A 16477-nucleotide genomic window follows, 5' to 3' on the forward strand; every position below is an offset into this window, starting at 1 on the left:
TTGCAAAATAGCAAAGCCTACTGTATGTGAGTTAATCAATATATACTCCAAGAATATACAACATGTCATGCTCAAGATGTAGATTTATTTGTAAGCATTTACTCTAATTCATATTAATGCAGAAAAATCACATCCAACAAACTACAATTATACAAGAGACAAAGTAACTGTGTTCTTTTCACATTTTCACAGAGACATAATCAATATTTAAGTAAAACATCATAAGTCACAATCACAGTAAATAAAAGTTATTCCTGTCAGTAGTAGTAAGAACCTCTTTTGAGTATGTAAGGTCTTCTGGGTTTATTCTCATATAGCTGCCGTTTCAGAATGTACGGAATTTTTCTCTTTATAACTTCTTCCTTCTCATTTTTGTTATTCCCAGTATCAAGAACATTATCCTGAATTAGCTGCAAAATAGGCAAAATACAAATAGATGAATCTACATGCATAAAACCTTATGATTCAAAGTACTGTCATCATTCTTTTCCGTTTTATATCCAGATAAGGTGTCTGTAGGTCAAATGACAACCCTTCAGAATCGTCAGTGCCTTGTTAAAGCATACGTGTCTAATGGGGGTCTGAGACAGCATGAGCACGTTTACGTTCCGTGGGCTTCCTAATCCCACAACCAAGACTACACTCCTTTAAAATTTTCACATTCTGCATATATTACATTTATTTCTCCAAGTGAAAAAGCATGCCCAATTGATTTTAAATATTTTGCACATTTCAATTAATGACAGAGAATTGTTTGGAAACAAACAAGATAAGTTACCAGAATTTGAGAGTTTTGAATTTAGTAAACCAAATGTGGTTGAAAACATAAATCACACACCAAACCCACTACCATGAAGTCAATTCTGACTCATAGCAACCTTATTGGATAGGATAGAACTGCTCCTGTGGGCTTCTGAGACTGTAACTCTTTATAGTAGTAGGCAGTCTTATCTTTTCCCCAGGGAGTGGTTGGTGGTTCTGAACCACTGACCTTGAGATTAGCAGCCCAATGAGAAACTACCATACCACCAGAGCTCAAAATTCGGTTCAAAGGAGTAGATGAGATCATAAACATTGGTGTGAGAGCCTGTATTTCATTAAGTTCTTTATTAACTTGTTTGATTTGAAGGGCATTCCAAAGTTTCATTTCTCACTCTTAGAGAGAAATGCCTGACTCAAACAATCTACTCAATTGTAGAAATCAAGCATATGTGAAATCTTGATTAAGATAGTAGACGTCTTTACGTGATAGCACTTAATCAATTCCTACAATAATTAAAAACAAGTCCAGATTGAATAAATCAAGAAATTGATCTCCATGTAGAATCTTGCCAATATGTTATCAAATATGCTCTAATGTAAAATCAATAACATTTTTGATAATACTGTTATAATTCAAAATTGTCAGTTGGTATAAAATATGTATTTTTTCTCAAGAATTGTTTGCATAATTTTACATAACATTTAACAGAATGCTAAATAGGAATTTTATTCATATGCTGTTACTTAAAAAGTTTGGGGTCACCGTAACACTAATAAGAGACTGAATAAGTTAAATTTATCTTGCTTATGCATTAAATAACATCACTAAGTACTTTCTTTCAGCCCACAGCTATTCATTTTCAGAGAAGGAAAACTGGTACTGTCAGAAAAATCTAATTTCATAATCTTCTCGGTGCATAGTCTATAATTACTTGTACTATACTTTGAATAATATTATAATTTCATTTTTAAATCTCTCAATACATCTAGGGTATCAGAAGTTCCAATCTTACATATATTTGGTTTGTTTGCAATTCTTTAGAGTTAGAATTTTGTTTCTTTCTCAATAAATAGCACATGATTGGTATTTCTCAATGTGAAAACTTGTAATTTAAAAATGTATTGATCTAAACAATATTGTAAACACTAAACTATTTAGCTGAAATTAGAATTAAAGGTTAGGTAGTCCAGCAAGTAAGACTAAAATTGACCTTTGGGGGATTTTCATTTTGACAACTTTTTTTGTTTGAAATTTTAAGTAACACTAGCGTTGTTCTTTGCATTTCCTTTTTTCATCAGTTATCTTTGTAGCATTTTGTCACATATCTTGCTACAATGTTAGGGAAGAAAAATTCCAAAGTCCAGAATTTGAAACATAATGCCAATTTCTTCCTTATCAATGATCCCTGGTTGGGAAGATTAAATATTTTTTCACTTCCTTTCCCCCCCTCAATTTTAAACACTTTCATTTATTCCACCTCTGCTTCAACCACAATAGTTTTATATATCCTTCCACGTCTTTTAAAGTAACATGTAGCAGCTAGAGCAATAAATTATAAAGTATTTTGTAAATACAGAGAAAATAATAGTTAAATTTATTTTGGAGACAATTTTTGTTTTAAAACTGTTAAAGCCTATTTGAAGTATGCCTTAATAATGCCACACTTCATTTTTTCATCAGTAGACAAAGAGAATGGATTTGGAGCTAGTTTGTGGGGATTTAGTTGTAGAGGATAGCATAATATATGTGAGATTTACACACCTAAATGGAAACTTTATTGAGATATGGGTTAAAATAACTTTGGTGGCTATGTATATTTATCAGTAGATACTTAATGATCTGAAATTCTTTCATTATTTATGGATTTGCTACTACACTTCCAGAGTGTGTGAATCCAGGGAAGAGCTGTCAATTGCTTTCACCTAAGCTCTTGGATCTAAAAGACTGACTTTGGACATTAAGTAGTACAAATTACATTTCATCATGCCAATATTTTAAAAATTGTTCACATGAGCAAACCTCAAACCAAAGATAATGAATCATGACTATAGCACTTAATATAACAGAGTGAACAACTCTTTTGTCATAGTTTGCATGGATTTGACTGTGTGACTTGCCCAAGATTAGTGGCTGAGGATGCCTGAAATAATCAACACATGATAGAAATAGTGCTGGAAGTATATATACATACATGTATACATATGACTTTATTATATGTGTATGTGTATATGACTTTATAATTTTACTTATTATTTTCCTCATATTTTCACAATTAAATGGAATTGTTTCCATCTTTATTTATAGATGACACATGACTTCACAATTCTAAGGACACATTTGGAGCTCCTGACCTTTCTTAGACACGCCACTATCACCACCACCGCTAGCACTGCCAACAAAACTAAACATGCTTTCCATTTAAGTCTAAGAAAGGCATCTGGGTCAAATCTGCCTCAAAATGTATCTTTCTCTTAAGATTGAAGAGAAACATTTGCTATATTCCAAATATCTGAGGGACACTTTGAAGATCTGAAGGAATGTCAACCTCAACACATGGTTTATTCTTTTCCAATATTGGTAAGTCTTCCTGTTATGCTCATTATCAGGATAAAAAAATCAGTACATATGAGAACTAAACCAGTACAGCCAAATTACACTCATATTTGTTTTCATTTTACCTCCCAGTGTTGAAAAGCCCTGCTGTGACAGATTTTTTGGAGCTGATATATTGTCAACATTGCTTCCAAGCTAAAGCCATCTAAAGCAGTCGGAAATTTCCTTCTTGTAATGAGTTCCTCCTCAGGAAGCTGCCCCGTTTCCTCCACTTGACTGTTAAGGTTATTTACAAGAGCGCAAACATTTAGCAGAGTCATTTTCCAAGAAGGAACATTTGCTTTACTGATCTGAAATACATGAAAAAAATGAAGATACAATTAAAGTATGTATGATATACATAAGAAATAAGATTATATTGCATTGAATATATCTTAAGGTCTATTTGTCGGTTTAACTTAATCTAATAAATATAGTGTTGTAATTTAGTAATTTCATGTCACAACATTCAATGGTTTTAATATGTTATTTCCTTTATTTATTAGAGCACTATTAACTATACAGACACATAGATGCTATATACATTTTAATGTGAATGCCACTGATGAAAATATTTTCAAAATTTTAATGTAATTTTCCATTTGGAACATTCCAGATTAGTGTTGGATAAAGTAGGGGCAAAGTTGATGCTAATCGATTTGGACAATGAAAGTATTGTGAGGACACCAGTATCTTCCACACAATTAACTGCTTGTCATCGGCATCATCACACATGTTCACTTTACTTACTTGAAAATAATATTTAGTGGAATTACCATCCTTTTCTAATAAGATTTGATCTGACATTATAATTACCATAAAGAATAACTTGCAAACATGCCAAAATAATCAATAAATGTTAGCAAATTAAAGTAATGATAAAACAAATATTTCTGAAGGAAAAGCAAAAATTATTTAACTAAGATAAACAGATAGGAGTGAATAAAGGCTTGTGGTGGGAAGACTTAATAATCATTTCAGGTGTGAATTCCTTATGAATTACTTCCAAATACAATGGCAGTGTAAATCCATATCCCTACGTGGGGACCATGAGGGGATTGGAAAATGGAGAATGAGATTCAGCAAAGTGATTTCAAAGTTAATTAGGAAGGATGAATGTGTAAAGACAAATCAAAATGACTTTGAAAACCCAAAAGATCCTGAGGGGTGAAAAACCCTGCCAAAGTAATCAAAGGGGTGCAATCAAAGAGCTGGAGAAAATAAATAATCCAGACCCCCAAACCACACTAGCAAGTCAATTCACTTGAAGTGACTGTAGGACAAGGTAAACTGAGCTTTAGCACTTCAAAAGCCGTCAATGTTTATGAAGCAGATGGCCACGTCTATCTTCTGTATATGAACCAATAGAAAAAAATTCCAAACTCGATCCAGCTTTATATGGGGCTATAATATATGACAAAGTTTGCATTTCAAATCCATTGTGAGGTTTGGGTATGGGTAAATCTAGGTGCAGACCTGATTGTAACCCATCCTGATATATCGCAATCAAACAACATTCTGATCAGTTCAATATGATATAGTGGTGCAGAATTGTTCTTATTGTTGTTGTTAGGGGCCATCTAGTTCTGACCCATAGAGACCCTGCGGCTAACAGAATGAGACACACCCAGTCCTGCACAATCCTCACTATTTTTCCAACGCTGGATCTAATTGTGGAAGCTCCTGGGTCAATCCAACACAGAAATCAACTTGGAAATTTATTTAACAAACCATGAAGTTGGGGAAGATATTAATAAGTATAGGTCAAAGTCAGATTCTTGGAAGAAAAAGATCATTTTTTTAAAATAGATGTTTAAAATATCTCCGAGGAAATATAACATGCTGATGAAATCAAATGCAAGCTATGTAGAAAAACTGCCACAAAATGTTGATATCTTTAATAAAGTGTGAGTTTAAAAAATGTTGTACTATACCCCAATTAATTAAAAAAAATAAAAATTAAACCTTGGGTAACTGGCATGAGAAGGCAAAACACAGGTTCACTAACCAGAGAACTCTGCAGAAGAGTGAAGAGACAATATGAATTATGTCCAGTTTAAAGGATATTGCACGAACATTTTAATCATTCAGTTCCGGTGCATTTTAGGAGCCCTAGTATGTCCTATGCGTCAGATTGACTCAACAGAAGTGAGGAGGTTTTTGGTGTCCTGGTAAAGTCAGCATTGCACTGGTACACGGAAGGTCAAGAGTTTAAACCTACCAGCTGCTTCTGGGGAGAAAGATGAAGCTGTTTGCTCTTGTGAAGCTTTATATTTTCAAAATCCCTATATTAGGTGATTATACATGGGAATCAGCCTAATGTCAGTGGGTGTATACCTAGTTACACACTTATAAAAAACAATACTAGATGATAGTATACATGTTGAAATATGCATATGCAACTAATAAATTGAAACGATGCTTTCATAGAAATCAATGGCGATCTTATTCTCGTTCTAACTGTGAATATTGTTTATGGTTAGTTGCCACTGTGTCAACTTCAACTCTGGGCACTCCCATGGGTGCAGTGTACCACGACTCCACAGGCTTTTCAGGACTGCGACCTTTCAGAGCGGCTCAACTGTTTGCATCTCTGGGTGAATTTGAACTGCCAAACTTTCAGCTAATAGCCAAACCCTTGACATTGTATCACCCAGGGATTCCTATAACACGATTGTTATTGTCCCGTCTTAGTGTACATTCTAACTCATACCAACTCTATAGGACAGAGTAGAGTTTGCCCATAAAGTAACCGAGCATATAAACTCACAGGAACAAATCACTAGATCCTCCCATTACCACCCCAGGAGTGCCTGGTGGGTTCTAACTGTTGACCATTTGGATAGTGAACATGCACTTAACCACTGTGGCACCAAAATAAACCAACAGAAAAAAACTAATTGCCATTGGGTCAATTCTGATTCATGGCAATCTTATAGGGCAATGTAGAAATACCCCAGGGGATTTCAGAGACTAACTCTACAGGATTCGAAAGCCTCTTCATTCTCCCACAAAGAGGACGGTGGTGTGAGTTACTGACTTTGCAGTGAGCAATCGCAATGGGTCGCCTCTAGACCACCAGGCTCCTGTGGAAAGAGGACTCTTTAGAATATAATTAGTCTTTCGTTGTTTCCTTCCTATGCTTGGCCACAATATGGAGTGATAATGGTGTATTTCACGATATTTGGAATATTTTGTTCTTCCAGAATGCAAATGGGGCTAACTTCATCAGATATAATAGAAAGAGTAATCTTGGGACACATCTTACAATATTTGTTTCTTTTTAATAGACCTATTTGCCTAACAATTTCTCTTAAGAGTCTTTATTATTATAGCAAAAGAAATTACAGCAACACTGATGAAAAAAGTTAATGGGACTGTTTTACATGTGCCCTGCACATTGTGGGTTATTTTATGTGCACTGTGTTACTTAGTTTTCATTTTAAAATGAAATCAATGAACAAAACCAACAGCTACAACTCTTTCCATTCTGCATATGTAGAAACCGTGACTCAGAGACTGAGTAAGTTCTCCAGAGCTCGGAGGCACTATGTTGCATAGCCTCGATTCAATCCACACGTGAGACTACAAAGCCCGCCTCTTTCACCTCTCAGGCTAATGTGCCTGTTTGTTCTTTAGTCATTCTTCCCTAGATGCACCCCTCCTGGTGCCTGCATGGCCTTTAATGAAGAAACATTGGAAGCCACTGTTCCAGAAGGTATGAAAACCCAGCCGACTTTAACATACGCTCTACTTCACTTTAGGCAAACATCTTGACAAAGTAAAATTGAGAAAAGAAGTTGTGAAAACAAGCGTGGAATCAATGGATCTCCTGGCAGAAAGGAAATCTATTTTTATAGATGGAAAAAATGGAAATGAATGCCAAGGCTAAGTTCCAGGATCAGAAAAATTCTAGATTTCTGAAAATATAATGAAACATAAAACACCAAATTCAATAAAACGGTCCACTTGACGAAAATATACATGTTGCTAACTGCAAGTTCCACAGTCTGAACACACGCACCACGCAGCAGGAGGCTTTCTGCTCTGGTAAAGACTGCCAGCCACCAGGGGGAGACCCCAACCAGTCTCCCCGCCCCCCCTGCAAGGTTTACAGTCTCAGACCAAGGGACGGCTCTTCTTTGTCCTGTAGGGCCGCTAAGAGTCAGAATCAACTCAATGGCATTGAGTTTGGAGTTAGAATGGAAGAAAATATAATAAAGATGTATAACCTCAGAAGCCCACAGAACAATTCCACCCTGTCCTTTTGGTTCTAAAAGTGTCCAAATCGACAACATGGGTGTGGATGACTGTAATATTCTAAACCCACGGAAATGCTTTCTCTGTGAAAAATAGTACCTAAATTTCCATTAAAAATTTTTCACTAAGAATTGTGTTACAGATATTTTGAATTTAAGCATTCCCATTCTTTATAACTCTCTGCTTCAGGAAAGACGAAAGTTTTAAAACAAAACAAGAAAAAAATGAGACCCAAACTCATTGCTGCTGAGTACATTCATAGTGATGCTAGGTGAGAGGCTTCCGGATGTGATGTGATTTCCAGTCTCAGAATCCGCAGAGGCCATTGTGCCCTCTCCTGAGGGGTCGCTTGGAGGCAGAGACTATAATCTTACCTGAGAAGAAAGCCTCATCTTTCTACTTGGGGGGCTGGGGATTTCCACCTTGTCGCTATCACCCCAGCATAATCCACGACTCCAAGCACGCTCAAAATAGGAGAATAAGGCAGATGCCACCAAAGGGAGGGGGTGAAGGGGCGTATTTCATAAAATCAAGAATTCCTTAAGGTTTAAGCTTGAGCAAATATTCTAGTTTAACTTTCAACCAATTCAGAAATCTGTTCTAATCCATTCCGATATAAGGTGAAGCAGCCAGTTGGTGGTGTATAGGCTGTGGGAGGCAGCTTGAGAGGACCTGAGCTCCAGAACCGTGGGGGCCATCCCTGGTGCGTGGCCAATTAATGGGGTTCTGCAATGTTATCATTGCAATAATTCCAGATTACCTAATTCGGTGTTCATCAAAGTTTGCTCACGGGAACACTTTCTACAATCACTAATGAAAACAAAACCAGTTCCGTAGTGAAGTGAATTGCGGGGGGGCGGGGGGGGGAGGGGAGAGGGGAATTAAGCACATAGCAAAGACTTCTTGAATTTAGAAATATTCTAAGTTTTATATGCAAATGTTTATTGTGTATTCTCAGTGCTGTAGGAGATATTATGCTGATGTTCCTCAAAGTAATCTGACTACAGAAAAATTGATCAGGCCTGGTGTTACCTGATTTTTAGCACTGAAGAATCTGAATCCAACTTTTTTTTTCTTTCTGAAATATCAATTGCAAAGGTCACTTAACTATTCTAACATAGTGGTTTGTGCCTCGTTCACTCTTGTCATACCTATGAAGTCTACCTGAGAGATTGCTCTTTACAAAAAACAAGTAAACTCATCTCTGAAAATATGTTGAACAAGGTTGAAGCTTCTACTCAAAATAAACATTCTTGCTTCCTAAGCTATCTTATTAAACCACTTATAGTAGATATAAAATCATAGGTAAGAAATTTGGATTACTGTAGTGTTTCCTTTTGTTCTCAAAGTGAGAAAAAGGTGAATTTTTGTGATTTTTGTTTAGCACCCTTTGATTTCCAATACTGAATAACAGTCTATTCAACGTTCTGGTTTTTACCACCTTCACCCCCGCCTCCCCCCCCCCCACACACACTCTACCCCTGTCCCCACAATTACCTCTGCCACAGGGAAAGAGCACAGGACATGGAGACGAAAAGCCTGACTTTTTAATCTAAGTTTGCTTTCTGTGTTGTTTTGCTTTAAGCTGTGTGTCCTTAAAAACAAGTTTCTTGATATCTCTGAGTCTTGGCTTTCTCCTCAATAAAGTAGAGGTAAACAGCATTTTTTTATGCCCACTTGGCAGAAGATTTATGTGGGGCTCAATCACCTAAGGCCTAAAATTGGTTCGAGGTTTGAGTTACTAGGCAGATGTCACGTTTGACGAGGGTTTCGCCCCAGTGAAAATACGGAAAGAAGAACAATGGAGGCAGGTATTGGCAAAGTACGCTTTTCATCTTAAGCCTAAAATAATAATTTATAAATTATCAAGGGCTAATGAGGGAGGGGGTAGTGGGGATGGAAGGGGAAAAATGAGGACCTGATGCCAGGGGCTTATGTGGAGAACAAATGTTTTGAGAATGATGAGGGCAATTAATGTACAAATGTGTTTTACACAATGGATGCATGTATGGATTGTGATAAGAGTTGTATGAGCCCCTAATAAAATGATTAAAAAAATAAAATGATGATGGCAACAAATGTACAAATATGCTTGACACATGGATGGATGTGAGAGGGGCTGTATGAACCCCCAATAAAATGATTTAAAAAAAAAGACTGGGTCGTGCGTTTGGGTCTATTTGCATTGAAATGACATTTATTTTATAAAATAACGATAATGCTAGAAAGAATTCTAAAAAGATGTGTAAGTCCTCCTTTGCTAATTCAATATCGTGCACATGTACAATTCCGTGACTCCCAGTGATCCAGCCATGCCGTGCAACTGCCTCACCTAGCCGCTGCCAATTCCCACGGCTCTCAGCAGTCATCGCTTCTCAACAAGGCTAGATCCCTGAAGACTACATTGTAATACAAAATGTGAAGTTAGCCTTGAATCATAAATTTCCATTGTTGTTTCTTGAGGATTTATTGACCGCGTACTGCATGTAAGGCATTGAGTTTGAATATAGATATGATATGCCATCTAACTCTTTGAGAGTCTGAGGAAAACGTATTGGAAGAGGTTCTCTCCTTAAAACTATACTAAAGCGTGAGCATTGGTATTGGCAAGAAAGAGATTAACGTTGTAATAAAAACTGTTGCTTTCCAATCTGCCACTTCTTTGTAGCTTTCTAGATATTTCTTGATCTTATATTGTCTGAAGTATTTCCACTCTTTTTGATGTCTAAAATTTCAATTACAAAACAAAATTGAAATAGAAAGTAACACCTGAGGCTTTTAATAATGGACTTCTGCTCATACCAACATCTAAAACTGTTTTGCTTAAATTTTACATTCAGCAATTTGGTTAAAATGGAAATAAGGCAAAATTTATATATATATATATAACTATAAGCACACACAGAATGAGTAGAGCAAAGATAAATGAAAGATAAAGTGTGAGCATTTTTAATATAACTTTTTCCTTATCCTAGCAGGAAAATTAGAATAATTATATGTCCAGATTCTCACATGTCATAAACTATACTTTACATATTTCTACTCAAATGAAGCATTGAAATTCAAATTTTTCCATGATCTATTTTAGAGATATAATCTGTGTCTATGAAAATATTTTATCATGTCTATATTTTTGCCAGGTATTTGTTTAAAGAGAATCATTAGTCCACTCCATATGTTAGATTCACTTTTCCCTGGCCAGATCCTGACAGGAAAATAAACACGACTTAACCATCAGCTACTCTTTTAAAGATGTGCCACTGTACACTCGGGATTAAAATTTATACCAAGGCATTACAACCTAACCCATTATCTAATCTGATCACTTGCTTCTGTTTTCTATATATTAGTTGAAGTTATTTTACTATTCAACAAATGATCTGTTAGCATAAGCTTATATACTTATGCACTGGTCATTGAGTATTAATGACCAAAATAATTTTGATAATTTATTATAGGAAATACACTAAATTACAATAGCCTTTGGATGTAATCTAGTGAATTTATATATTAATTTGATCAATTTCTATATAGCTAGATAATGAAGAATGCATATGTCTGTATTTTCAAAAACTCTTTTAAGGCACATCGTAGAAAGTATATAATTTTAGCAGTGAGATAATAATGAGCACACACAAACACACACAAGGGTCTTTGATTTCTCACATTCACTGTAATTAAACATAATCTGACATATATACTAAGGGTTTGCTTTAGGCCTAAAAAATTCATAAAATTAGAAAGAGAAATCAGAGTAGACCGAAGCTGAATTGGAATTTTTTTTCTTCAGAAACCCAGCCAGTGTATTTACTTCTTACCATAACATCTGTGCAGCCTTCCAACTTGGAGCAGTTTTGCTATGAAAGTCACACCCCAGGTTACCAACATACTTCAAATTTGTTTTTCTTTGACTATCATCTTTGAACCCTGTGACCTTCCCTTACATTGAAGTGCACACTAATTGATTCTCACTGGATCCGTCACTGTCGTCTGATAATTTAGTAATCTGGCATATTTTAAATGGGCTTTATTTCTAGATACATGCTGGGACCTAGAAAACTTACTCTTGAAACCTACCAAGAAAAGTAATCAAGCCCAGGATACAGAGAGTGACTTGGTTCAGCAAAGAACAGTAAGCGAGTAGAGCTGGCACTTGTGTGGTAGGGAGTATTTAAATGAAGGTACATAATAAATAATACTGTTTCGTGGTTTGATAAAGTGTCTCAGAGATCATGGGCTTTACAATATTAACTCACCTATGTGCTTCACATCACATAGTTTCTAAGTCACAGGTGCACCTCTAGTTGGAACTCTGAGCTCCTATTTGCCATTCGTCTTTCCTCTAGATGGTTCCTTCCCAGGTGGATATGAACTCTCATTTTTAACTTAACCACTCCATTTTATTTGTCCTGACATAAAAAGGTCAGGTAGCTTTATTTCTGTATTTAACTTCAGACTATTATACCTTTCATCATACATAATATAGTAAGGATAGAAACAAGTTTCCTTTAAAAACATTTACCCATTTTAATAAAAACAGTAATTGTTCAGGGATCATCATTTTTAAATATTTCGCTACCACAACAATACCCTGAACCCTTTTGAATGTAAGGAAAGTTTTTCAGAAAAAGAGAATACCTCTCGATCCACTTTTCAGTGTCCATGAGAAGTCATTAGTGTAGGAAAAGAGTACCATGCTATAACTAAAGTTACGCATTCTTTACCCTTGGGTAAAGAAAAGGAAAACTTACCTTTGCTATATGCATATTGGCCAATAAATCTTCCTCTAATGCTTTGATTTCCTCTTCTGAATCTGAGCAAAATCAAAACCACATGCTTACTGTATAATGACAAATCTTATTGTAACCTATAGATTTCAGATCAATATTAAAAATAACTTAGTAGCTAACTGTTCTTCCTTTGTATTTTTCTCCTTTAATGATTTCAGAGAAAAATAGAATGATAGTATTGTTTTGGGATAACAGGTAGCTACAATATTAAATGTGCTTCTGAAAACAAGCACACGGTTATTTTCCAAGGGAGCTATTGGTGATTTATAACTTAGTCTCTGAATTTCAGTTTAAAACAAAGCAAAAGAAAAACTTGATTATATTTTATAAAAATACATCATCACATATGCCACAGAAGCTTAATTTTACTAGAATGATGTACATATTTGCAATGTGTACATTGATACTTCTAAACAACACATTATTTCATATAGCAGGCATTTTTATCAGGAAGGAAAAATAAAGGCGCTTCATACTGATAATTTGAGAATAAGAACGGTGTAAGACTTAGTCATCAGAGGCTCAAACAGGATGAACATGTTTAGAGAGTAATGATGGCAGCAAGTGTTCAAATATGCTGATACAATTGATGCTTGGACTGTTATAAGAGCTGTAAGAGCCCCCAATAAAATGATCTTAAAAAAAATGAGTTGGCTTGAGAAGTCATTTTACAAAACCTCACTTTGAAAAAATTACTTTTCCATTTTAAATAAGAATTTGAAGTGATTTCCCTTTGACAGCGAATGTCTGACAAGCAGGTACGGGCACTGGTAAAGCACAGCTGGAAGCCCCATCCAAGGACACAGTGGTGTTGAAAACTGATCTTCCAGTGTTTGAGAATATCCCCCCAATTGCTACTAATGGATATTTTACCCAAAAAGAAAGGTTACAAAATAAGTTAATGCAAATAAAAGTAGACAACACTAAAATGTCTTAATTCATGCAGATCTCTATCAATGCAGAAGTGAAAATAACTCCATTTTTCTTGAGAGCACACTGTTAAAACAATTGCTCCACTTGGAGAAATCATTTGTCAGCCTTTCGCTAAGAACAAAATTATGCCACCAATCTTCCCCCTAAATGTTAACCTAATAAGTTTTTCTAACTTCCTGAGGAATCCATAGCGTTTATCAGCAAGGTACACTAAAAAATAATATGTTTTAGCTTATGATATCAAATAGTGTCAGCATGTCCTAGAGAAGATGGTGAGGCGATAACTAGCTTCTCCTCATGTGTTACTATAAACTGCCTTCACTCGCATACGGTTAGCTGGTGAAATGATCACTGGAGAGAACTTTGTATTTATGAATAACAATGAGAAAATACAGCTTGAAAGTCCTTTTCTAGTCATTAAAATTCATGAAAAATTAGCATAAGTCACATAACCTGTGCTAGATTTAATTCCACAATTTAAATAAAATATTAGCATAAGCTAGGGTTCAATCTTTCATTACATCATATTTATGAGGCATAAGAATTAAAAACACAAAATGATTTTTACTGCACTTATTCTGTAAGTTTGGTTGATTATTTCAACTTGGAATATGTAATTATTTGATATTTCTCAAGCATTAATGCACATTTTCCTAATTATCAGCCATGCTGCTCTGAATTTTCATCTTATTTACATGATGAGTTGTTGATAATAGTATGACTTCTCAATTATCACATGCAAAACACTTCAAAGTCACATAAGGTCTGCTAAAGTAATATTAATTTTATGCTCACATATGTGAGCCATTTAAATGACATGAAAAAATGAAGCAATTACATTCATAGCACATTTATTTATCATTTATCTACAAATGTGTAAAATATAGTCTCAGGAAGGACTCGAGACATTTCCACATTTTTCTTAAGGTGACTTTGTATCAATAATGCTTTATATATTTACTAATTAAATCTAATTTCCACTTTATTTGGCATCTTCACATACAAAGTTGAAAAATAATTTGGGGACAATGACAAAAGAGAAGGTAGAAGCCACTGTTTCCTGAGGGAATGACTGAGGACGAGAGCAGAGGTTTTTGAATAAAATCGTTTTATACGAGTCTGTATTTAGTTGGACAGGCAGTGCATGTGTATTTCTGCTTAGATAAAAGACAGTCCAATTAAGTTTTGCATCCCCCTCACCCCTTCCATAGTGATTAAATTCCAAAGCAATGCATGCAAGTCCTCATTGAAATTATTTTTATTGCTTTGTAGATTAAAAAAAGGAAGAGGAATCTCTCAGTTACTGTATTCATCAGGACAGTGAAAGAAAATATTCCAATTCTATTCTTAAAAAGCATATCTCGATGCCTTCCTCCCGGGGTGCACTGCATAGGTAACAACATGCTGCAGCAAGGGGAAAATCATTCCTTTAAGGAGTTGCAGCTGAGCTTACCTGAGCACAGACTCCAGGAGCTGAAAGCCAAGAGCAACATGCACACCAGCTGGATCTTCATTCCTGACAACATCTTTTCAGCTTTCGGGGGAGCCACGTCCAGAAAAGTCAGAGGCACGCTGAAGGGAGGCGCTCTGCAGGACTTCCCCCTGCCTTCAGCTGACTTTGAATGTGACTGAACTATGAGAGATGCTCTGGCCATCCCCTAAATATATAGGCAGGAGGATGATGTCATGAGTGGGATTAGCTCTTCAGGATGTGTGCTCCCTCTCCTCCCCACCCCCTTTCCTCCCGCAAAGCTGAACCTTGAGTGTAAATGACTATCTTCCCTAATTGCTGCCACCCCAGATTTCTGACTCACAGACCGACTCCTGCAAAAACACTGCCATGTAGGAAACCGCAAAAGAACTGTCAGTACTATTCGGTCCCAATGGCCTTCTTATTCCCTTGCTCCAAAAAGTTTGGGTTTGGAGAAGCCTGTGATTTGCGGACCAAATTCTGAAGGAAATCTGGAGAATGAAGTGTGAAATGATTGATGCTAGAAGTTTTAAAGTCCTTTCAGAAGTTCCAGTACTTTTCTGATAACCCAAACTTCTAATCAAATGTTTTGTGATTTGAATACTAAAATATTCTATATTAACTAGTACAAGGGAAAAAGAAAAGAAAAATCAGAAGACAGAGACTGCTTAAAAGGTAAAGAAAAGAAAATCAGTAAAAAGAAAAATATAGCTGCTCTGTTATAGGATTTTTTCATAATAAATAGAGGCTTTCTTTAAGTAATTAACAAATGGGTGGATTAGTAACAGGTTTCATGTGTATCGAATCCAGCTTTGTAACAGGTGGAAATGTATGCAGTAGTGTACATGATTACAGTTTTTCACCCTTTTCTCCATTCTGCCTGCATTTCTCTGTCCTTTTTGGATTATTTGTTATTGCCCTATTTAACCCTTCCCACAATTTCCCTCTCAGTGGCATTCACTCCTGCTCACAATTGTCCTCTCTTACTATAGTCCGCTTGTCATCGAAAAGATCCTACACTTCCAGAAATAAGAAAGTCCCAAATAACACCATCCACCAACCTTGCATTTATAAGCTGTTGTCTGCATGTATTTCATGAGTTACATTAACCCTCATTCCATTTCTGGTTTCTAAGAATAAAAATGCCTACATGGTTTCTTGGAATGAAGCTATCTCATCCTATTAGATCGTTCAGGATATATGAAATGATCATGAGGATGATATTAGAAGTGTGAATAAAATTCTGAAAGTAAAATTATTTGGGGGTTTTAAATATATTTTAAATAAATTAATCATGTAGTAATAATTGATTAAAAAACTGGATTTACCTCTACAAAGTGGATTTGCATTATGCAGTACAAGCCTATGAAATTAACCTCTATCTCTATCCTAAATGTAACGAGTTAATTCCAAACACTTAATAATTGTTTGAAATAGCAGAGTCTAGGAATCTTTCTGTATAGTTTTCAACTTCTTTGTGGACTTTTATAAAGCATAATTTTGAACACTATTCACTTAGGACAAAGGTCATATAAAGCCAAGAACCTAACTCACTGCCATCAAATCAATTCTGACACTTAGGAATCCTATGGGAAAATGCAGAAATGCCCCCTTTGGGTTTAGAGGCTGTAATGGCAGCAGAAAGATTTATCTTTCTCCAACGGAGCA

General features: G+C 35.6%; 1 protein-coding gene across 1 annotated transcript; it reads right to left on the bottom strand.

The window, feature by feature from the left end:
• Nucleotides 1-225: 225 nt before the first annotated feature.
• NTS (neurotensin) lies at nt 226-14993 on the bottom strand. The gene is made up of 4 exons (XM_075553217.1): nt 14792-14993; nt 12367-12428; nt 3442-3666; nt 226-410 (listed from the first exon to the last, which is right to left on the bottom strand). The coding sequence occupies exons 1-4, from the start codon at nt 14991-14993 to the stop codon at nt 258-260; spliced, it is 642 nt and encodes a 213-aa protein (XP_075409332.1). The 3' UTR covers nt 226-257.
• Nucleotides 14994-16477: the final 1484 nt, after the last annotated feature.

This window comes from Tenrec ecaudatus, chromosome 6, assembly GCF_050624435.1.
Source record: "Tenrec ecaudatus isolate mTenEca1 chromosome 6, mTenEca1.hap1, whole genome shotgun sequence".
NCBI lineage: Eukaryota > Metazoa > Chordata > Mammalia > Afrosoricida > Tenrecidae > Tenrec > Tenrec ecaudatus.

Coding starts and splice junctions, on each gene's coding strand:
- NTS (XM_075553217.1), bottom strand. CDS start 14,993: ATGGCCAGAGCATCTCTCATAGTTCAGTCACATTCAAAGTCAGCTGAA. Junction 12,429..14,791: donor CTCCTGGAGTCTGTGCTCAG/GTAAGCTCAGCT, acceptor GATTTTGCTCAG/ATTCAGAAGAGGAAATCAAA. Junction 3,667..12,366: donor CCAATATGCATATAGCAAAG/GTAAGTTTTCCT, acceptor CATGTATTTCAG/ATCAGTAAAGCAAATGTTCC.